The sequence below is a fragment of the Equus asinus genome, chromosome 2 (genome assembly GCF_041296235.1).
Source record: "Equus asinus isolate D_3611 breed Donkey chromosome 2, EquAss-T2T_v2, whole genome shotgun sequence".
Lineage (NCBI taxonomy): Eukaryota > Metazoa > Chordata > Mammalia > Perissodactyla > Equidae > Equus > Equus asinus.
In genome coordinates, this window is record NC_091791.1 from 98,683,240 (window position 1) to 98,707,703 (window position 24,464).

Consider the following 24,464-nt stretch of genomic DNA (forward strand, 5'->3'; position numbering starts at 1 on the left):
TTTTTCATTCAGTAATGTCTCACATGAGTTGTATGTACTTTTCATGACCGCATAGAATTGTATGACTTATTTAAACAATTCCCTGGGGTGGTGTTTGTACCACTCTTCATGCTTACCTTATCAGCTCCTGTAGTTGTATCTTCAGATGTAAAAATAGCAGCTGCCATATGCTAGGCACCATGCTAAGTGCCTATGTATTTCATCAAAAGATTGGAACATAGTCTTTTCCCATTTCACAAATGGGGAAACTGGGGCACAGAGGTTAAGTAACTGCCGATAAATGGCAAAACCAAACTTTTTTTTTTTTTTAAGATTGGCACCTAAGCTAACACCTGTTGACAATCTTTTTTTTTCTTTTTCTCCCCAAATCCCCCCAGTACATAGTTGTATATTTTTTAGTTGTGAGTCCTTCTAGTTGTGGCATGTGGGACACAACCTCAGTGTGGCCTGATGAGTGGTGCCATGTCTGTGCCCAGGATCCGAACCAGCGAAACCCCAGGCCGCCAAAGTGGAGTGCGCAAACATAACCACTCGGCCACGGGGCCCGCCCCAGAACCAAACTTTTTTAAACAACTGTATTGAGATATAATTTACATAACCATAAATAAAATAACCTTTCAATGTACAAGTCAATGATTTTTAATGTATTTACTGAGTTTTGCAACCATCACCATAATCTAATTTTAGAATATTTTCATCATCTCAAAAAGAAACCTTGTACCCTTTAGCCACCACTGCCTAACCACCTTCCCCACTCTGCAGTTGAAGGCAGCTCATCTACTTTGGATTTGCCTGTTCTGGACATTTCATGTAAATGGGCTCATATAATATGTGTTCTCTTATGACTGGCTTCTTTCACTTAGCATAATGTTTTTGAGGTTTATTCATGTTTTATCATGTATCAGTACTCATTCCTTTTTATTGCCAAATAATATTCCCTTGTATAGAAACACCCCAAGATTTGACCAGGTATGTCTGGTTCTAAGGCTCATGCTGCTACTGCCGTGCCATGCTAATTCCTATATGTGTCTCATTAGATTAGAAGCTTCTTGAGCCAATATCCTATATTTTGGTGTTTTTCCCTCTTACAGTTCCCTCAGGGTACCTTGCTTATGGTAAACACTTATTAACTGTTTTGATATATAGACAAGAAACCCAAGTCCTTGTTACTTTATCTAACTCATGGTGGTGGGTTGGGAGAAAGGGGTATGAAGTCTCTATCATAAAGCCGTTGTAGAAAACCTAAATATGTCTTTTTTCTGTGTCCAGGAAGAAGAAGCGGGAAGGGTGAAAGACTGCTGGGACAGCCAGGAGGCACCTGCGCTCTCCACATGTAGCAATGCCAATATCTTTCGAAGGATAAATGCCATTTTGGATAATTCTCTGGATTTAAGTAGAGTCTGCACTACACCCATAAATCGAGGAATTCATGATCGTTTGCCAGGTGACTTAGATTTGAAAACTTAGATGCACCAGGCATGTGTACCGAGCTGTTTCTAGGCAGCTTCTTTGTGAAGCTGTGTGAAGAATGACCTTGAATTTCTGGCAACACTTGCCCCTTTTGTAGTTTACTTTGTGGATTGGGGCCCTCTTTGGGTGAAGACTGCCTCTGATTATAATACGGAAATCTATTTTGTGATACACAAGAATATTGGGTAAAAAGAATAGATAAAAAGTGACAGGACTGTTTATATATAAAATTGTAATGTGAGTGCGTATGTAATTATAGATTTTCTGGTAGCCACATGAACAAAGTTAAAGTGAAATTAACTTATTTTCTCTAACCCAGCATTTACGAAATATTGTGTCAACATATAATCGGTATAAAAACTATTAATGAGATATGCTTTTGTTAGGACCAAGACTTCAAAATCTGGTGTATATTTTACATGTACAGCACAACTCAATTTGAACTCACTGCATTTCAAGTGCCTACTAGCCGCATGTGACTAGTGGCTACTGTATTGAGCAGTGCAGCTCTTGAATATTTTAATTGCTTTTAAACATGAGTGCGAAGTCAACAAACATTTGATTTTCCTGATACTTAGGATATTCCACGCAATAGTGGAGGGAGAGGGCATCTCCTGACGACGCTACTTCACGAGGAGGCTTGGAGGTCCTTGACGGTGTTTCCATGGTCTTTTGTGGGAGTTGCGACATGTTATAAGAATGTTGATGGAATGTTTTTTGTTTGAGTTATTTTAAAAGAAAGTGAACATATTTTTAATTTTTTAAATGAACCTTGAAAAAATTTGGCAGCAATGGAGATTCTCAGAACGAGAACTGGTAATAGCTGTTTTTTAGTGATAAATTCTTTTATTTATTTTTTAACTTGGCCTTGGAAATAATTCCAGCAAGGCCGAAGGATTATGTGAATGTAACATAGCGGGATGTTTGAGAGAGAGGTTCGTTATGAAGGGACTGACTTGTGGTAATTGTACAGTTTGTTTGTATTAAACTGTACTGGAGGGTAAATGAGAGAATGGCATGGCAGAGAGAGGGCCACTGCGGTGGGGTGGGGGGGGGTCTTGTCTCTAACTTCCAAAGAAGTATTTATGTAATATTTTCTGTTAATTGTAGTAAGTCACGAGCTAACCCTGACTCTCCTTCAGCTTAGGCCAAGTTGAAAATTCAGAAGATCTGCTTGGTTCTACATACATGTTCTGTTTTTCTCCTTTGAGAAAATTTCATGAGTTATGTTCCAGTAACAGTGACAATCAGCAGTGGCTTAAATCTCACTGGGTTGCTTCAGACATGCTGGAAATTCTTATAGTTTTTAGCAAAGTATTTTTCAGTTAATGCTGGGTTGTTGAACTAAGACAAAGAACCCATGGTTAGTGAGAGAAGAGAAGCTTTGAGGGGTGTACGTTTGCAGTTGGCCAGGGAGCCCAGTCACCTTGCTGGTGAGATGCCAGGCTCTGCTGAAGGTGTTGCCATTGCACCCTGCCCAGGTGAGTGGCTGGCCAAACCACAAGGTATAGACTTCTTGGCCTCTTCAGATACTTCTCGGGGCACACATCCAAGAGTTATAGTGGGAAGGGTACCTCAAAGAGATAGGGACACCTAGGTTCTCAGGTTGACCTTGGGCAGTAAGGATGTAGACAGTGTTCTCAGCTGTGGAACAGAATGGGACCTGCCCCACCTGCCTCCCAGGGTTCTCTTGGGGCTCAGATGAGGAGGCAGTACTGCAGTTTTAAGGGACCTCAAGGGGTTGTAGAAAAGGTTCTAGTCAAGGTAGCTGGTGTTCTGTGCCTTTCACGTATACCTGGCCCCCACTGTATGGTCAGCTCTCTTCCCATCCCCGCCTGAGATGTCAGCTCGGGGCTGTGGGCCCCTGGTCTTGAGTGGGGAAGCAGGGCTGCCTGGCCTGCAGCAGAGAGCGCTTTACCAGGTTTCCCAGCAGGAAGTCCTGATAGACCAGGCCAGCAGAAAAGCCAGCCTGTGGTTAATGAGCAAGTCAACTTGGGAATGTATGTGTTTTCCATGAAGAACTTTAAGAAATAACCTGAATTTGTAGCTTCTGGTCAAAAGTGATTTTGTTACATGAGAAAATAATGAGAATTGTAAAAACTTAAGAGGAAGGTTGTTTATCACAGGTTGTAACTAGGAAAAATTTGGCAACAACAGAAAGTTAAGTAACCATACAGTGGAATGTTCTGCAGTCACAAAATATGATGTTTGTAGGAGACTACTTAATGACATAGAAAGATAATCAGAAAGTATCTGAAAGGAGAAAGCAAAGTACAAAACAGTATGGCCTTAAGAGTGTGTGTGTGTGTATATATTTTCAGAAAAAGACTGGAATGATAGATAAATGTAACAGTAAAGCTATTATGGGTAATTTTTTTCTGTGTGCTTTTCCCCACTAGTCTACTATAACAAATGTAAAAACAACTTTTTGAAAAATGGTATATTCCTACCACAGTGTTTCACATTACTGTTTTCATTTTGCATAGATCACATTTAATTTTAGACGACTTGTTTCATATGGGTGTACCTAACTTCGCGGTAGTTATGCACCATTTATTTTTTCATTAGAACAGATGTTTGGGTTAAGTCACTTGCAAGGCTGTATGCCAGCTGTGACTAAATATTTCATTGCAGGGTGTGCAGAGAGTGGTAACAGAGCTACATACTCAATTGATAAGGTATTATTGGAAAAGTGCTGTGACATGGTCAAGGATGGAGGGATTGTATTGGTTAGGGAACTAGGAAACACTTTAGATGAAACAGCATTTGAAATAGACTTTGAAAAAGAGAAAGCCATTTCATGTAACTGGATGTTGAGTAGATTTTTTTTTTTTTTTTACTGTTGTTTGGAATTGGCCATTAGGGTCCAAAGTTGAGAGTAAAGTGACCTGTGGTGCAATGAGAGTCCTCAACATTTGGGGCCAGATACCTCCCTCGGGGCTTAAAAGGCCACAGAGCTGTCTCTGCTACTAGCAACATTACCTCAGCCTTGCCCTGGTCTGTATGAGAAGACCACATGGGAAGGGTAGCATTTAAAATGACTCCCTCCCCTCTCAGTGGACAGTAGGGTGAGATGCTGCTTCCTCTGTCAGCCAAGCAAGGGGAGTGTTTTCCAAGAGAAGCATTTGTATAGATCGAGGGTGCTTCCAAGAAAAGTCGTTCTTAGTCACTTGTTAGGCAGCACACTTACTCTCTGTACTTGACTGAGTAGAGATGAAACAGAGACTGAGAGAGGATATGGGGCAGGGAGGGAGAGCGGCTGGAGCTGTCTGAATTCCTGCCAGTTGACACTCAGGAAAGTTGTGACTTCTGTGCTTTAGGAGGGCTCTACAGAAGACCTGAGCTTTTTGGCTGGTATCCCAAGAAGGCCCTTGTTGCGTGAGGACTGGTAGGAGCTGAGATGGGGCTGGAAGATCAGGCCACAGCAGGGTCCTCCTGCCCAAGCAGCTGTGCAATGGGGATGCACACATTCCTCATGAGAGGGATGCCTGCCACCCAGAGGCCCCTTTCCACACTCCCTAGTCCCTTAAGCCATAATCTGTTGATCTCTGTGGGGAAGGGAGGAAATGGGCTATAAATGGACATGTGATTAAAGCATGAAGGAACTGAGTTTTAAGAGTTTTTTTATTTTTTTTACTTTTGTTTTGAGGAAGATTAGCTCTGCGCTAACTGCTGTCAATCCTCCTCCTTTTGCTGAGGAAGACTGGCCGTGAGCTAACATCCGTACCCATCTTCCTCCACTTTATACGTGGGACGCCTACCACAGCATGGCTTGCCAAGCGGTGCCATGTCCGCACCCGGGATCCGAACTGGTGAACCCCGGGCCCCCGAAGCAGAACCTGCGAACTTAACCGCTGCACCACCAGGCCGGCCCCTGAACTGAGTTTTTATTAAGAGTGTCTGTAAAAGTGCGAAAATTGGTTAAGATATCATTCAGGGACATCTCAGCTACTGGATGGATAGACAGTGTACTAACTTGTCCAAAAAGCTGTTTTGAAACAAAGTTTAATACATTCAGTCCCAGCTAACAGGAGGCAGTTGAAATTACTCTCAGGAAGTCTTGTTTCTCACAAAATAAATTGTTGTAGAAGATTAATATATGGCTTTAACAGTTAAATGATAAAAATTTAACTGTTTATTGAAGTATGACATGCATACAGGAAAGTGTACAAATGATCATGCAGATTCAAGAAATTTTCGCATACTGACGTGTCTTGTATATCTGTCCATATATAGAGGCAGGACACCAGAAGCCCCCTTGCAGTCCTACTCTAAGTAATGAAGGGTAACCACCATACTGACTTTTAATTGTAAAAATTAGTTTTGCCTGTTTTTGAACTTGCATAAATAGAGTCATAAATATGTACTCTTTAGCTATGAGATTCATCCATATTGCAACCAGTGGTGGTGGATCTTTCATTCTAATTGCCGTACAGTATTCTGTTGTATGAATATACCAGTACTTATTCATTCTACTGTTAATAGGCATTTGGGGCCAGTAAGAATAGTGCTGCCATAAACGTGTCTTTTGATGAACTTATTTCTATTGGTCATACTCCTGGGAGAGAGAGGTACGTGTGTATTAAGCTTTAATAGATGATGCTAAACAATTTCACCACTTTACACTTGTGGCAGTGTAGGATGGTTTGAGTTGTTCCATGTCCTCACCAGCATATTGATTTTGTCTTTTTCATTTCGGCCATTTTGGTGATTGTGTAATGCTATCTTTATTGTGGGTCTTTTTTGTTTTTTGGTTTTTTTTTAAAGATTTTATATTTTTCCTTTTTCTCCCTAAAGCCCCCCAGTACATAGTTGTATATTCTTCGTTGTGGGTCCTTCTAGTTGTGGCATGTGGGACGCTGCCTCAGCGTGGTTTGATGAGCAGTGCCATGTCCGCGCCCAGGATTCGAACCAACGAAACACTGGGCTGCCTGCAGCGGAGCGCACGAACTTAACCACTTGGCCACGGGGCCAGCCCGTTTTTTGTTTTTTTGAGGAAGGTTAGCCCTGAGCTAACATTTGTGCCCATCTTCCTCTTCTTTATATCTGGGATGCCTGCCACAGCATGGCTTGATAAGCAGTGTGTAGGTCCATGCCCAGAATCCGAACCAGTGAATCCTGGGCCACCGAAGCAGAATGCGTGAACTTAACCGCTGCACCATTGGGCTGACCCTCTATTGTGGTTTTAATTCTCATTTCCCTTATGACCAATGAAGTTGAGTACCTTTTCTTATGCTTATTGACCTTTGGATATCCTCTTTCCAGAAGTGCCTCTTAAAGTCTAATATTCATTTTTCTTTAGGGTTACCTGCCTTTTTCCTGTTTACTTGTAGCAGGTCTTTATATGTTCTGCATATGAGTTCTTTGTCTGATATAGGTAATAAAAATATTTTCTCCAAATCTGTGGCTTGCCTTTATACTCTTAATTGGTATTTTTTAAATAACAGAAAATTTAAATTTTAATGAAGTCCAGTTTATCGACTTCCATTAAGGTTAATGCTTTGTGTTCTGTTTCAGAAATGTTTGCCTATTCCAAGGTCATGAAGATATTCTAGGTTTCATTTAAAAAACTTTGTTTTGCCTTTCACACTTAGACTTGCAACCTATCTTGGATTTAATTTTGTATGTGGTATAAGGTAGAAGGTCAAGATCCATTTTGTTTCATGTGGATAGACAGTTGACCCAGTGCCATTTTGGGGGGAAAAACCCTTTTTCATTGCACTGCTGTGTCACCTTTCCGATAAATCAGGCATCCTTAGTCTGTGTGCAGTATAGATATCTGTTTCTGGAAACTGTTTTCTTCCATTGATCTATTTTTAGTCCTAGTGTCTTAATTACTAGGCCTTTATAATACGTTGTCATATTTGGTAGTGAAGTCCAGTAGCTTTGTCTTTCATGATTCCTGATTTTTCTTGGATTTTTCCATTTCCATAAAAATCCTAGATTCAGCTTATCAGCATCCTCCCCCCCCCCCCCCCCTTGCCAACTCTGCTGGGATTTTTGTTTGGGGTTGCATTGAATCTATGAATCGAGCTGTGGAGAATTGATTTGTTGACAGCAAATATTCCAATTCATGAAGCTGCTGTATCCTTTTGTTTATCAGGTCGTCTTAATTTTTCTCAATGTTTTGTAGACATCTTGCATATCCTTTTTCTTGATAGGTTTCTAATGCTATGGTAAATGATAAATTTTTGGTGTCATTTTCTGTTTGCCTGCTGCAGCCTGATAGTCTTCTCTGATGGGGCTGTAGAGCTGGATATACTGGTTTCAAACATTTGGGTTCCTCTTAATGGGCGAATTTGAGTTCATGGTATTCTGTCTTCTAAATATTCTGTATATTTGGGCTGCGACTGGTTTTATTTGCTTTTGTTAATCTGTGTGGTTTTTGGAGGGTATATGGAGAGATGTAGATTTAGGCAGCTGCCAGTTTCCTGTAGGAACCAGGAAGTCTGATCTTGCTGATCTTGTTTGAAAAAAATACGTGTGTTACACACACGTATCTTGGCAAAATACACACCCAAAAAAGCATTACTATAAAATACTGACAATGTACATACCTATTAGAATATCTAAAATTAAGGTGACTGACTTTACCAATAATTGACAAGAATGTGGAAGATCTGGAACTTTCATAAACTGCTAGTAGGAATGCAAAATGGTACAGCCATTTGGAAAACAGTTGGGTAGATTCTTAAAGGGTTAAACATTTACTTACCATATGAGCCAGCAATTCCAATCTTAAGAAATTTTTTTAAATAAACTTTTGTTTTAGAATAGTTCTTGATTTATGGAAAAGTTACAGAGAGTTCTTGTATATTCCACACCCAGTTTCTCCTATTGTAACCTCTTACATTAGTATGGTGAATCTGTCACAAATAATGAACCAGTTTTGATATTAAGTGCATATTTTATTTGGATTTCCTTAGTTTTTGCCTAATGTCCTTTTTCTGTGCTGAGATCTCATTCACGATACCGTATGACGTTTAGCCACCCTGTCTCTTCAGGCTCTTCTAGACTGTGCCAGTTTCTCAGACTTTCTTCATTTTTGAGGACCTTGACAGCTTTGAGGAATACTAGTCACACTCAGGAGAAGTGAAAACATATGTCCATACACAGACTTGTACACAAATGTTCATAGCCTCTTTGTTTGTGATAGCCAAGAGCTGGAGACCACCCAGATGTCCATCAACGGTGAATGGATAAACAAATTACGGTATGTCCATACAAAAGAGTGCTATTTATTGATGCATGCTACAGCATGGATGAGTCTCAGGATAATTATACTCAGTGAAAGAAGCCTGACAAAAAAGAATATATACTATATAATTCCATTTACATAGAGTTATAGAAAATGCAAACTAATTTGCAGTGACAGAAAGCAAATCCATAGTTTTCTAGGGAAAGGGGCACAGGGGTAGAGGGGAGGAATTACAGAGGGGTGTGAGGAAACTTTTGGGAATGGTGGATCTATGTGTTATCCTGATGGTGGTGATGGTTTCGTGGATGTAACATGTTGAAACATACCAAAATTCACACTTTACGTATGTGAAGTTTATTATATGTCAGTTAAGCTTCAGTAGAACTGTCAGCATTTTAAAAATAGCAGTTATCTCTGAATGGTGGAATTTAAATTTGTTCTGCTTTTGTAGAATCTTTTTACTCTTAAATATTTGATAATAGAGGAAAGAGCAGAAAATTAGTTATTCCTGTGTATCTACCCATCTTTACCAAATGTTAAGATTTTGACGTGTTTGATTCAGACCTTTATAAGGGCAGTATAAAAAATCAAATAAAAATTTTGTCTTTGTCTATTCTCTTCTCCCTACTCTCTCTCCTGGAGATAACTCTTCTAAAGTTTGAAATTTCCTTTATACTTTTATGTGTGTCTGTAAATATTGTTCTGTGTTTTAACTTTTTATGTAAATAAAACATACATTCAGGAAGGAGCACAACTAAGTGTGCAACAGGGTGAATTATCACAAAGAAAGTACATTCGTAACCAAAGCTCAAATCAGGAAGCAGAATTTTACCAGCACCTAAGACCCTTCCTTAGAGCTCCTCCTAAATGTCGTATTTTAAAACTTTACATCAATATTTAGTAGAACGTATATCATCTTATATTTGCTTTTTCCCCATGTATCATATTTACAGTGTGTCCATATGGATATTTTTAAGTCAAATCAGTATATTTTAATTGCTGTATAGCAACATTTTACATAAATATATACAGTATTTAATCCTCTGCTGGTAAATGTTGAGGTATATTCTAGTTTTTTGCTGTTATAGACAGTATTTTCGTGAACATCCTTGTTTATATCTCCTTGTGTGCATGTAAGAAGAATTTCTTCGGCATATGTGTACTTGGAGGTGAAGTGCAGAGTAATGGGTATACGTCTTAAACTTTGTTACTGACTTTGTTTTCAAAGTGAATTTGTAAATTTACACTCTTGCCAGGATTTCATGAGAGTCTTTCTCCACATCTTTGTAGATTCTAGGTATTGTCATACTTCAAAATTTCAGTCAACCTGGGTGTAAAGTTTGTTTTTGTTTATATTATAAAATATTTTCTGCATGTAGCATATATGATTTGGCATCAACCCAGAAAAGGTCTCTAGAATTGTGCCCCAGGGTTCTTTTCCTTTACGCTGTTCTGTCTGGTGTGTTTCTTGAGATTCCATTATATAATTAAAATCATTCAGATGAAATCATTCAGGGAATGTGGTTCTGCTGCATAGCAGAATTGTTAAGCAGGATACTAAATTGAGTATTCTCTGCCTAGAAAAACCCTACTCTTCTTCGAGATTGGTTTGGTTATCACTTCTGAAAACTTTTTTTTCACATTTCCTAACATGTTCTATAGTCTGTCTGGGTTTATTAGATGAAGCAAGATCATTCTTGGCTCTTCCAGATTTTCCATTGACCCACTTTGTGATGGTATAAATGTAAACATATATACAGTAGTTCCCTCATCCACAGGAGATATGTTCTAAGACCACCAGTGCATGCCTGAAACTGCGACTAGTACTGAATGAACCCTATTATTATATGTACTGTGTTTTTTCCCTATACATACATACCTGTGATAAAGTTTAATAAATTTGGCACAGTAAGAAATTAACAGTAATAAAATAGGATAATTATAACAGTATATTGTAATAAAAGTTATGTGAGTGCAAACCTATTCTTAAATCTGTGTACCCGTCCCTCACTTGCAGTAAATGGTGTGGTGTCACTCGTTCCATGGGGTCCCTTGCTGAAGTCTTTGTGCAGGCTCAGTGCTTTCTGATGCAACACGTTGCTGTCAGTCGGAACACTTCTATTTGTCTTCATCCCACGATTTTAATGCCTTTTCCATCTTAACTAAGCACGTATCATGCACTGTGGCCATAACTTGTGCAGTTTGAGGTCTGGCAGCAAAACCAGCACAGGTTTCTTTTTCCTTCTTCACAATTTCATGGATAAAAGATTCGTTCTTACTGTAGATCTTAGCAGCCTTAGCATGCAGTTCTTTTCCTTCCTTATTGAGAACTTTCACCTTTTCACTTAAAGGAATCACTCTGTGGCTTCTCTCTGTCATATCTGGATTGCCAGCATTAATACTCTTGCACTTTTGGGCAATTATTCAGTAAAATAAGGGTTACTTGAACACAAGCGCTGTGATACTGTGACAGTCAATCTGATAACCGAGACAGCTAAGTGACTAGCGAGAGGGTAACATATATAGTGTGGATACCCTGGAAAGGGGTGATTCACATCCCAGATGGGATGGAGCAGGAGGGCCTGAGATTTCATCATGCTACTCAGAATGGCGTGCAATTTAAAACTTACAAGTTGTTTCTTTCTGGAATTTTGCACTTAATTGTTTTGAACTGTGGTTGACCACAGGTAACTGGAACTGCAAAAAGTGAAACCGCGGATAAGCGGGGACTACTGTATTTTTAAGATGGAGAGGATAAGGTATAGTTTTGAAAAATCATATTCAGTTTGCCCATAAACCTACGCAAAGTAAAATGTGGGCTCCGGATGCAGATCGCTGGAGAGTGAATCCTGGCTGTGCTGCTTACTTGCTCCACCGTGGCCAAGTCTCTCAGATAAAGTTTCCTGAACTATAACACGCGAGTACTAATAGTACCCATTTATAGAATTTCGTGAAGTTGAATATGGTGTGTGTGTTGCATGCCGAGAATAATTCCCATAACTGCAGTTACTCAGTGAATGGTGGTAGTGATAGTGATGGTATGGGTACCTGAAGAATGCAGTTGTGGGAGCATTGCTGGAGTTAGGTATTTTTAAAAGTTGAACTACTGGTTTCTGGTTTAGACTGAGAGTCTCTTGAGTCAAGGACTAGGTCTTAAATAGGCCTGGGTTCCTGGTCCTCAGTACTGGTCTGGCACATGGCGGTATCATTACACAACTGCTTAGTGAATCCGTCCTCACAAACTGGGTGCCTGAGCTGAAAAAGGCCCTAATTTCATGTTCAGGTAAGTTCTGCTGCCCTCATGTTCAATGTTGGTAACATCTAGGAGTTTTTCTTTTTTTATTGTGGTAAAATAAAATTTACCATCTTAAACGTTTCTAAGTGTTCAGTTCATGGTATTAAATACATTCACGTTGTTGTGCAGCCGTCACCATCTTGCATCCCCCTCACTCTTCTCATCTTGTAAAACTGAAACTCTACACCTATTAAGCAATAACTCCCCATTCTCCTCTCCCTGCAGCCTTGGCAGTCACATTATACTTTGTCTTTATGATTTTGACTACTATAAGTACCTCACCTAAGTGGCATCCTAGAGTATTTGTCTTTTTGTGACTGGCTTCTTTCAGTTAGCATAATGTCCTCAAGGTTTATCCATGTTGTAGCATATTGCAGAATTCCCTTCCTTTTTGAGGCTGAATAATAATCTGTTGTGTGTATATAGTATATACCACAGTTTGCTCATCCATTCGTCCATCAGTGGAAACTTGAGTTGCTTCCACATTTTAGCTATTGTGAATAACGCTGCTATGAATACGGGTGTGCAAATACTTCTGCAAGACCCTGCTTTCATTCTTTTGGGTCTATATCCAGAGGTGGAATTGCTGAATCACATGGTAATTCTATTTTCAATTTCTTGAGGAACCACCATTCTGTTTTCACAGCGGCCATACCACTTTACATTCCCACCAGCAGTGCACAAGGGTTCTCCACACCCACACCCCACACTTGTTTTCTTGGTTTTTTGATAGTAGCCTTTATGATGGGTGTGAGGTGGTATCTCATAATTTTGATTTCCATTTCCCTAATGATTAGTGATGTTAAGCATCTTCCCATGTGCTTATGGGCCATTTGTACATCTTCTTTGGAGAAATGTCTATTCAAGTCCTTTGCCCATTTTTGAATTGGGTGGTTTGTTTTTTTGTTGTTGTTGAGTTTTAGAAGTTCCCTGGATATTCTGGATATTAAGCCCTTATCAGATGTATTATTTGAAAGTATTTTCTCCCATTCTGTGGCTTGCCTTTTTACTCTGTGGATTGTGGCTTTTGATGTATAAAATTCAGAAATTTTCATGAAGTCCAATTTGATATTTTTCTTTTGATACTTGTGCCTTTGGTGTCATATCCAGGAAATCATTGCCAAATCCAATGTTGTAAAGCTTTTGTCCTATATTTTCTTCTAAGAGTTTTATGTCTTAGATTTAGGTCCTTGATTCATTTTGAGTTAATTTTTGTATATGATGTTGGGTAAGGGTCTAACTTAATTCTTTTGCATGTGAATATCCAGTTTTCCAAGCACTATTTGTTGAAAAGATGTTCTTTCCACATTGAATGGTCTTGGCACCCTTATAAAAAATCATTTGACCATGTATGTCAGGGTTTATTTTTGGGCTCTCTATTCTATTCCACTGGTCTGTATGTCTGTCTTTATTCCAGTACCACACTGTTTTGATTACTGTAGGCTTGTAGTAAGTTTTAAAATCCGGAAATGTGAGTCTTTCCATTTCGTTCTTCTTTTTCAAGATTGTTTTGGCTTTTGGAGTTGCTTGAGATTCCATATGAATTTTAGAATGGGTTTTTCTATTTCTGCAAGAAATGTCATTGGGATTTTGAAAGAGGTTGAATTGAATCTGTAGATAGCTTTGGGTAGTATTGACATTTTAACAATATTAAGTCTGCCAGTCCATGAACATGGAATGTGTTTCCATTTATTTATGTCGTCTTTAATTTCTTTCAGCAGTGTTCTCTAGTTTTCATTGTACAAGTCTATCATCTCTGTGGTTAATTCCTAAGTATTTTATTCTTTTTGATGGTATTGTAAATGGAATTGTTTTTATAATTTTCTTTTCAGATTGTTCATTATTTGAACAGATTTATTGCATTGTATATAAATGCCATTGATCTTTGTGTATTGACTTTATATCTGCTACTTTGCTGAATTCATTTATGCTAACAGCGTTGTTTTGTGGAGTCTTTAGATTTTTCTACATATAAGATCATATCCTTCATGAACAGATAATTTTATTTCCTCCTTTCCAACTTGGATGCCTTTTCTCCCTTTTTTTGCCTAACTGATCTGGCTGGAACTTCCAATACTGTTGAATAGAAGTGGTGAAAGCGGGAATTTCTTTGCCTTGTTCCTGATCTTAGAAGAAAAGCTTTCAGTCTTTCACCATTAACTGTAAGGTTTGCTGTGGGTTTTTCCTGTATAGCTTTTATGTGGAGGTAGTTTCCTTCTATTCCTATTTTGAGTAATTTTATCATGAAAGGGTATTGAATTTTATCAAGTGCTTTTTCTCCATCTGTTGAGATGATCATGGGGTTTTTTCCTTTATTATTTTGATGTGCTATCTTACGTTGATGTTTTTGTATGTTAAATCATCTTTGCATTCCAGGAATAAATGCAACTTGTCATGGTGTATAATCCTTTTAATGTGCTAATGTGCTGCTGAATTCTGTTTGGTATTTTTTGAGCATTTTTTTTCATCAATGTACATAAAGGATATTGGTCTCTGGGTGTCATTGTCTGGTATCAGGATTATGCTGGTTTTGTAGAATGAGTTGGGAAGTGTTCTCTCCTCTTCAGTTTTTGGAAGAGTTTGAGAAGGGTTGGTGTTAGTTCTTCTTTAAATGTTTGTTAGAATTCACCAGTGAAGCCCTCGGTTCTAGGTCTCTTGTTTGTTGGGAGATTTTTGATTACTGATGCAAGCTCCTTACTAGTTATAGGTCTGTTCCTTTGTGATTTAGTTTTGGTAGTGTTTGTGTTTCTAGGAATTTATCCATTTCATCTAGATTATCCAATTTTTTGGTGCATAGTTGTTCATAATACTCTTAAAAATCCTTTTTATTTCTGTAGAATAAGTAGTAGTGTTCCCACCTTCATTATTGATTTTAGTAAATTGTCTTCTGTTTCTCTCAGACCATCTAGCTGAAGATTTGTCAATTTTGTTGACCTTTTCAAAGAAACAATTTTGGTTTCATTGATTTTTCTGTATTGTTTTTCTATTCTGTTTTATCTCTAATCTGGATTATTTCCTTGCTTCTGCTAGCTTTGAGTTTAGTTTGTTCTTTTTTCTGGTTCCTTGAGTTGTAAAGTTAGATTGTTGATTTGAGATCTTTGTTGTTTTTTAATGTGAGCATTTGTAGCTATAAATTTCCCTCTTAGCACCACTTTCACTGTGTCCTATAAGTTTTGGTATGTTGTGTTTTCATTTTCATTTGTCTCTAAGTATTTTCTAATCTCCCTTGTGATTTCTTCTTTGATCCATTGGTTGGTTGGAACTTCCACAGTTTTGTGAATGTTCCAGTTTTACTTTTGTTAAACTCCATCCTGTTGTGGTCAGAGAAAATATTTTGTGTGATATTTTTATATCTATTGAGACTTAATTTGTGGCCTAAAATATGGTCTGTCCTAGAAAATGTCCCATGTGCACTGGCAGAGAATGTGTATTCCTTCTTGGATAGAACATTCTGTATATGACGCTTAGATCTCGTTGGTTTATTGCCTTAAGCCCTGTATTTCCTTATTTAAATATCTTCTGTCTGGTGGTTCTGTTATTGTGAGTGGGGTACTCAAGTCTCCACTTATTCTTGGAGATCTGTCTGTTTCTCTCCTCAATTCTGTCAGTTTTTGCTTGACATATTTTGATCTGTCGTTGGGTATGTAAATGTTCTAATTTTTATATCTTCTTGCTATATTGAACCTTTTATTAATATATAATGTCCTCTCTTGTAACCTCCTTTGGCTTAAAATCTATTTTGTCTGATGTTGTTAGAGCCACCCCTGCTCTCTTTTTGGTTATTCTTTGCATGGAATATCTTTTTCTGTCCTTGCGCTTTCAACCTGTTTATGTCTTTGAATCTCAAGTGAGTCTCTCATAGATGGCATAAAGATGAGGTCATATGTTTCTATCTGTTCTCCAGTCAAAAGACAGAGATTGGGAGAGTTTAATCCATTTAAATTTAATGTAATTACTGATAAGGAGGGACTTACTTCTGTCATTGTGCTATTTGTTTTCTATGTACTCTGTAGCTTTTTGTCTCTCATTTTCTACTTTGTCGTCTTTTGTGTTCAGTAGATTTTTTTTTTGTAGTGAAATATTTAAATTCCTTTCTCAACTCTGTTTTGTGTGTGTTCTATAGCTATTTTCTTATGGTTACCATGATGATTACATTTGACATCTTAAAGTTATAACATTCTAACTTGAATTTATACCAGCTTAGCTTCAGTAACATACAAAAACTCTGCTCCTTTACAGATCTCTCCCACTCCTTTCGGATGTTGTCACAAAATTCCATCATTATACGTTGTGTGCCCCCAAACATAAACTAATAATTCTTTTAAATGCATTGGCCTCCTAAATTATGTAGAAAACCAGATTTGGAGTTACAGATGAAAGTTACAGCAATACTACTTTTTACACTGATTTTTTTTTCCATTAAATCATGTAGAAAACAAAGTACAGTTACCATTGTTACAATACTGGCTCTTATAATTGCTCATGTATTTACCTTTTTGAGACCTTTATTTCTCCTTACAGCTTTGGGGTATTGTCTGGTGTCCTTTCATTTTGCTCTGCATGATTCCCTTGAACATTTTTTCCGGGTCATGTCTGATGGTCACAAACTTCTTTAGCCTTTGTTTATCTGGAAATGTCTTAATTTATCCCTAACTTTTGAAGTTTTACAGCATATGCGATTCTTTGTTGACTTTTTTTTTCCTCTTAGCACTTAGAATATATTGGCCCACAGTTTTCTGGTCTCAAAAGTTTCTGCCAATCATATTATTGAAGATCCCTTGTATGTGATGATTTACCTCTCTCTGTTGCTTTCAAGATTCTCTCTCTTTTGAAATTTTGATTATAATGTGTTTTGGTGTGGATCTCTTTAAGTTCATCTTTCTTGGAGTTTTTTGAGCTTCTTTGATGTTTATATTCATTTTCATCAAATTTCACAGGTTTTCAGCCATTGCTTCTTTGAATATTCTGTCTGCCGCTTTCTCTCTTCTCCTGGGACTCCCGTGATGCATATGTTAGTCTACTTTATGGTGCCCCACAAATCCCTGAGAACCAGTTGGCTTTTCTTAAATCTTTTTTTCTTTCTGTTCTTTGGCCTCAATAATTTCCATTGTCCTATCTTCCAGTTCACTGATTCTTCCTTTGAATCCCTCTAGTGAAATTTTCATTTCAGTTATTGCACTTTTCTGCTCCAGAATGTTTTTGGTTTCTTTTTAGACGTTTTATCTCTTTATTGACATTTCCATTTTATTCACTTTGTTTTCTTGACTTACTCCACATCTTTCTTTGGTTCTTTGAGCATCTTTAAGACCATTGTTTTAAGGTCTTTGTGTAGCATATCTCCCATTGGGTCTTTTTGAGGGAAAGTTTCTGTTTTGTTTTTTTTTTTCCTTTGAATGGGCCATACTTCTATGTTTCTTTGTATTGTGATTTTTTTTTTTTTTTTGGTCAAACACTGGATATTTATGATGTGGTGTCTCTGGAAAACAGATTCTCCTCCTTCCAACGCTTTGCTGTTTTTGTTATTGTTTTTGCTTTTTGTGTTTTTTGGTGGTTGTAGGCTGTCTCAGCCTGAGGGGTACACTTAGGTGTCTTCTCAGGACTTTTCTGAGCATTTCGCTGGGCATGTGCAGTCACTTTCTAATTTTTCCTGTATATGCAGTTGTTTTAGAATGTCCTAGTGTTTAATGCCTGGCTCCTGTAAGGGGAAAAAAAAAAATGGAGGGTGGGAGAAATGACACCAGCCCTTGAAATCCTTTGGAAGCTACTCAGCTGGAGGGGGAGGGGCTAGGACTTGCAAGGATGGGGGGGGTGTCCACCAATGGCTGCCTGCCTCTTTGTCTGCACCTCTACGATCACAAGCAGCAGTTGGTGATCAGAGCACATATTTGGATCCTTGTTCCCACTCTGACTCTCACAAACTATGTGCAAGCTTCTCCAGAGATGTGCACAGCTGGTGGCTGAGGGTGAGGCATGGGTAGCTGCCACTGTGCTGAGAGCTGGAATTGACTGAAATTAACGGTTTACCTTCCAAGCCTTTCCCTGGAGTCACAGGTCTCCCTAGACCCCAGAGTTCTGAAATAATTATGTCAGACAGATTCTGCTAGTACGGTTGTTGTCTGGATGGAGGGAGACATTCCTAGTGCTTACTACTGCTCCATCTTCCCAGAATCCTCCTAACATCTAGGATTTTAGTTGTAGTTTTGTATTTATGTGTACACAACCATCACTTACTTAGACTTTAGTAATTTTTACTGGTTTCTTAGATTACCATTTTTTTTTGTTACATTTTTGGACTCATTTGCTTGACCCTTGTAAATTAAGTGTAACATGTATACACAGGAAATTGTTAAAACTGTTGTAAACTCTAAGATTATATGGTAAACACCCACATAACCACTACCTAGGTCAAGAAACAGAACATTACCAGCATCCCAAAAGTTCCTGGTATTTTCCGTAATGATCACATCTACCTTTCTTCAGATATAGCTGTTATCTTTCTATGCTTTTCTCTGTATATTTCACCCTCATGCATATATGCCTAAAAAATATTTAAAATTTTAACTTTATCCCATACTGTGTTCTTTTATGGTGGGCTTGCTCATGAAATTCATCCATGTTGTATACAAATTGTAGTTTATTAAAATTGATGGCTGTATACAGTGTCATGAAGTATCTCAGTTTATTGATTCTGATGTTCAACATTTGGGTTGTTTCTGGTTTTTGGCTCTTAAACAGTGGTGCTGTAAACATTTTTGGAATGCTGGTACACAAATTTTCCAATACCTAGGTTAAATATCTTCAAGATTAGTAGATAATGCCAAAGTTTTCCCTAGGAGGTTGTACGAGTTTGCTTTCCCATCAGCAGGATATGTCAGTGCCAGCTTCTTCACATCCCGACCAGCTGTTGATACTGCCGCTCTTCTTCATGTAGCTGTGGTTGTGGAGTGGAGTGATACCTCATTATGGCTTTAATTTTGTATCTTCCTGGTTTCTACTGAGGTTCGGGATTTTCAGATCTTTACTGGCCATTTTGAATATTATTCCGCAGTGTGCTTATGCAGTTCTTTTGTGCTTTTTTCAGTTGGGTGAATCAGATTTGTAGGCATTATTTATTCTGGAGCAATCCTTTGTTGCATATATGCATTGCTAATATCTCCTACGTTCTGGCTCATTTCAGTCTTTTTTTTTTTTTTTTTGAGGAAGTTTAGCCCTGAGCTAACATCTGTTGCCAATCCTCCTCTTTTTGCTGAGGAAGACTGGCCCTGAGCTAACATCCATGCCCATCTTCCTCTAGTTTATATGGGGAACGCCTGCCACTGCATGGCTTTATGAGTGGTGTGTAGGTCCAAACCCGTGAACCAAGGGGCACTGAAGCAGAGTGCACAAACTATGCCACTATGGCACGGGCCTGCGTCACTGCCTCCCGCCCCCACCCGCCCTGCTTCCTCTCCCCCATTTCTTTTTAAAGTGGAACAACTTGGGGTTTTTTTGTTTTTTTACACTGTTAGTCTTTTACCTTTTCCCTTGTTGAAAACTGCAGATCTTTTTGTCTGTTGAGATGGAAACTCCTCTAGGCACTTGGAAGAATCTACCTTAAAGACAATTGTGATTCCTCCTTTCGTTGAAAAGTTGAAAGAAGAGCAACTGGGCGAGCTCCTGTTTTAGTCTTCTAATGTTGTCTTGACGAACATAAGTTCTTAATTTTAAAGGAAGTTCCAATTTATTAATCTTTTTCTTTTCAAGTTTTTTTTTTTAAAGATTGGCACCTGAGCTAACAACTGTTGACAATCTCTCTTTTTTTTTTTAATTGCTTTTTCTCCCCAAATCCCCCCAGTACATAGTTGTATATTTTAGTTGTGGGTCCTTCTAGTTGTGGCATGTGGGACACCACCTCAGCATGGCCTGACGAGCGGTGCCAGGTCTGTGCCCAGGATCTGAACCGGTGAAACCCTGGGCTCTTGAAGCAGAGCACAGGAACTTAACCACTCAGGGCCAGCCCTGCTCTTTTTCTTTACAGTTAGTATTTTCATGCCATACTTGAGAAATCTTTGTCTTTTTTGAGGAAATGAAGATATTTCTTGTGTTGCCTTTAAGAAGCTGTGTCTCGGTTGATTTTTGGGTAATATTGTAAATGGAATTATTTAAAATTTTTTATTTCCTAGTTTGCTAGTAGAAAGAAAAGCTTTTTGTATATTGGTATTGTATTCAGTGACTTTGCTGGATTTACTTATAAATACTAATAGTTTACTTATAGATTCTTACGGATTTTTTATGTACACAAACATGTCTGCAAATTATGAATGTTTTGTTCTTCATTTCCAATCCTTCTACATTTTTTTCACTGTGATTTATTTCACTAGCTTACATTACACAGTAGAGTGTTGAATAGAAGTGATAATAACAAGCATCTGTGTCTTGTTTCCAGGCTTGTGGGAAGGGATTATAGGAATGGAAGTGTTCAGCATTTCACCATTAAGTGTCAACTGAAGTTTCTGAAATATTCTTTATCTGGTTAAGGAAATTCATTTCTTTTTAGAATTTGCTGAGAAAGTGTTTTTTTTCTTTTTTAGATCATGATGGACGTTAAATTATTTGAATTTTTTCTGCATCTCTTGATTTGACTTTTCTCATTTGTTCTATAAATGTGGGGGTAACACTCAGAAAAGAATACCAAAGTGAAACCAACTTGGTCGTAGTATATTTTGTTTAGTATATTGCTGGATTTGGTTGGCAAATGTCTTTAGGATTTTTGTATCCACGCGCATAAAAGATTAGCTTATAATTTTCCTTCCTGAAACTATCCTTCGTATCAAAGTTGTGCTAGCCTCTCGAAACAAAGTGGGGAGATCCTTTTTTCCTGTTCTTTAGAAGAGTTTGTATAAAATTTATAGTGTTCTTCCTTGAATTTTGGTCTAATTTACTGGTGAAGCCTCCTGGGCCTGAAGTATTTTCTGTTTGTTTTTTAAGATTGGCAACAGATGTTACCTCAGGTGCCAATTTTTTTTTTTTTTTTTTTTTTTACCCTTCTTCTTCTCCCCAAAGACCCCCAGTGCATAGTTGTATATTCTACTTGTAGGTCTCTCTGGTTGAGCTGTGTGAGATGCTGCCTCAGCATGGCCTGACGAGCAATGCGCTGTCCGCCGCGCCCAGGATCCAAACCAGAGAAACCTCGGGCCGCCGAAGCAGAGCATGCGAACTTAACCACTCGGCCATGGGGCCGTCTGTTTTGTGTTTTGAGAGACAGTTTTAAATTATGGATTCAGTTTCTTTAATAGAAAATTATTCGTACTTTCTTTTAAGAATTCATTGGCATAAATCTATATATAATAGCCTCTTAATGTTTTAGAATTATATTATTTTTTCATTTTTTTCTTTATTGAGGTGTAATTGACATAGAACATTATGTCAGCTTCAAGCATACAACATAATGGTATTTGCATATATTGTGAGATGATTTATTTCTTATTTTTCTTGTCTGACTTATTTCACTTAGCATAATGCCCTCTGGATCCATCCAGGTTGTCACAAATGGCAAAATTTCATTTGTTTTTATGGCTGAGTGACATTCCATTGTACATACGTACACGCTGTTTTCTGTATCCATTCATCCACCCATCAGCGCTCAGGTTGCTCCCATGTCTTGGCTGTTGTAAATAATGCTGCAGTGAATATGGGGGTGCAGAGGTCTTTTTGAGTCAGTGTTTTCATTTTCTTCAGATAAATGCCCAAAAGTCAAATTGCTGGGTCATATGATAGTTCTATTTTTATTTTTTTGAGGAACCTTCATACTATTTTCCATAGTGGATGCACCATTTACATTCACGCTAACAGTACACAAGGGTTCCCTTTTCCCCACATCCTCACCAACTCTTGTTATTTCTTGTCTTTTTGATAATAGCCGTTCTAAGAGGTGTGAGGTGATATCTCCTTGTGGTTTTGATTTGCATTTCCCTGATGATTAGTGATGTCGGGCACCTTTTCATGTACCTGTTGGCCATCTGTACATCATCTTTGGAAAAATGTCTATTCAGATTTTCTGCCCATTTTTTGATCAGGTTGTTTGGTTTTTTTGCTCTTGAGTTGTATGAGTTCTTTATATATTTTGGTTATTAACTCCTTATCAGATATTTGCCAATATTTTTTCCCATTTAGTAGGTTGCCTTTTCATTTTGTTGATGGTAGAATTACTGACATTCTTGACACTGGTAATTTGTGCTTTTTTCCTTTGTCAGATTTATTTTTTTACAGATAAATTTTTGGCTTTTGAGTTTTTTCCTCCCACTCTGTTATACTTTGCTTTTTTGTCATTGATTTTTTTCTTTTCTTCTGTTCCTTCTTTTGGTTTTAATTGACTGTTCTTTTCCTAACTTTTTGAAATGGAGGTGCTTAGATCATTTTTTTAGGTAAAATTTATAGACAAATATCCATCATTTAAAAATGTACAATTTAGTGATGTTAGTGTATTCACAAAATTGTGAAACCATCACCACTATCTAATTCCAGAACGTTTTCATCACCCCCAAAAGAAAACTTGTACCCATTAGCCACCACTCCCCTCCACCCTTTTCCCATTCCCTGGGAGCAGTTAATCTGCTTCTGGTGTCTGGATTTCCCTCCCCTGAATATTTCATGTAAATGGAATGATGGGATACATGGCCTTTTATGTTCAGCTTCTTTGACTTAGTGTAGTATTCTCAACATTCATCTGTGTTGTACCATGAATCAGTACATCATTCCTTTTGCTGGCTGAATAATCTTCCCTTATATGGATATGTCACATTTTCTTTATCCATTCATCAATTGATGGACATTTGGGTTGTCTCCACTTTGGGGCTATTCTGAATAATACTCTTAAGAGCACTTATCTAGAAGTTTTTGTATGGAAATGTTTTCAGTTTTCTTAGGCATATACCTAGAAGTGAATTTGTAGATCATGTGGTATCTGGGTGTTTAACTTTCTGAGAGACTGCCAAACTGTTTTCCAAAGCAGCTGTACCGTTTTATGTTCCCAGCAGCAGTGTATGAGGGGTTGAGTTTTTCCATACCTCATTAGTACTTTTTATTATCTTTTTCATTGTAGCCATTGTAGTGGATGTGAAGCATCTCGTTCTATGTTTGATTTCTCCAATGATGTTGAGCTTATTGACCATTTTATATTTTCTGTGGACAAATGTCTCTTTAAATATTTTGCTCTTTTTTTTTTTTTTTGATGAAGATTAGCCCTGAGCTAACGTCTGCCACCAATCCTCCTCTTTTTGCTGAGGAAGACTGGCCCTGAGCTAACATCCGTGCCCATCTTCCTCTACTTTATATATGGGATGCCTACCACAGCATGGCTTGTCAAGCGGTGCCATGTCTGCACCCAGGATCCGAACTGGCAAACCCCAGGCCGCCAAAGCGGAATGTGCAAACTTAACCACTGCACCACCGGGCCAGCCCCATCCTTTGCTCATTTTAAAACTGGGTTTTGGTTTTTTTTTTTTTTTTTAACTGTAGAGCTATAAGAGTTCTTTATATATTCTAGATGTAAGACCCTTATCAGATATATGATTTGCAAATATTTTCTCCATCCTGTGGGTTGTCTCTCCACTTTCTTGATGGTGTCCTTTTTTGTAGCACAAAAGTTTTAAATTTTGGTGAAGTCTTTTTTTTTTTTTTTCCTTTGGGTTGCTAAGGCTTTTGGTATCATATCTAAGAAACTTGATTCAATATCGCAAAGATCCTTTTTTTCCTAAAGTTTTCTAGTTTTAGCTATATTACATTAGCTCTGTGATCCACATTAAGTTAATTTTTGTATGTGGTGTGAGGTAGGGGTGCAGCTTCATTCTTTGCATTTGGATGCTCAGTTGTCCAAGAAGTGTCTGTTGAAAAGAAGATTCTTTCCTCATTGCATGGTTCTGGCATTCTTTTGGAAAATCAGTTGACCGTAAATGTAAGGATTTATTTCTGAACTTCAGTTGTATTCCATTGATCCGCGTCTGTCCTTAAGCCAGTACCACACAGTCTTGATTATGATAGCTTCATCAGTTTTGAAATCAGGAAGTGCATGTCTTCCAACTGAGACTGTTTTGGGGGAATTCGTGGTCACTTGCAATTCCATATGAATTTTAAGATCAGTTCGTCAGTTTCTGCCCAAAAAAAGGCAGTTGGACCTTTGAATCTATAGATCAATTTGGAGGCTGTTGCCATCTTAACAATATTAAGTCTTTCAGTCCATGAACATGGAGTGTCTTTCAATTTATTTCATTTCTTTCAACGTTTTGTAGTTTTCAGCATACAAGTCTTGCACTGTATTTGTGTGTTTATTCTTTTAGACGCTGTTGTAAATGAAATTTTTAAAATTCCATTTTCAGATTATTTGTTGCTAGTTTATAGAAATATAATTGATTTTTAAATATTGATCCTATACCCTGCCACTTTGTTCAACTCATTTATTAGCTCTAATTATTTTTTTTAGATCCCTCAGGAGCTTTTCTATCCCAGATCCTGGTTTCTGTGAAT

The 24,464-nt window shown here is 37.9% G+C and overlaps 1 protein-coding gene and 1 long non-coding RNA gene across 25 annotated transcripts in view; one reads left to right on the forward strand and one right to left on the reverse strand.

The window, feature by feature from the left end:
• CPEB1 (cytoplasmic polyadenylation element binding protein 1) overlaps window positions 1-24,464 on the forward strand; it is a 93,929-nt gene that overhangs the window by 16,553 nt on the left and 52,912 nt on the right. For 21 of the 24 annotated variants that reach the window (XM_044760744.2, XM_044760754.2, XM_044760751.2 and 18 more), the window contains exon 2: window positions 1,270-1,444. The exons of 2 other annotated variants lie outside the window; for them this stretch is intronic. In XM_044760744.2, coding sequence (XP_044616679.1) covers window positions 1,270-1,444 — 175 coding nt within the window. Of the gene's footprint in view, window positions 1-1,269; window positions 1,445-8,474; window positions 8,684-24,464 lie in introns of all 24 variants that reach the window. One more of the 24 variants, XM_070494663.1, reaches the window with a different exon arrangement.
• Window positions 1-24,464, reverse strand: part of LOC123281518 (uncharacterized) — a 53,757-nt gene that overhangs the window by 2,075 nt on the left and 27,218 nt on the right. The gene's annotated exons all lie outside the window — the stretch shown is intronic.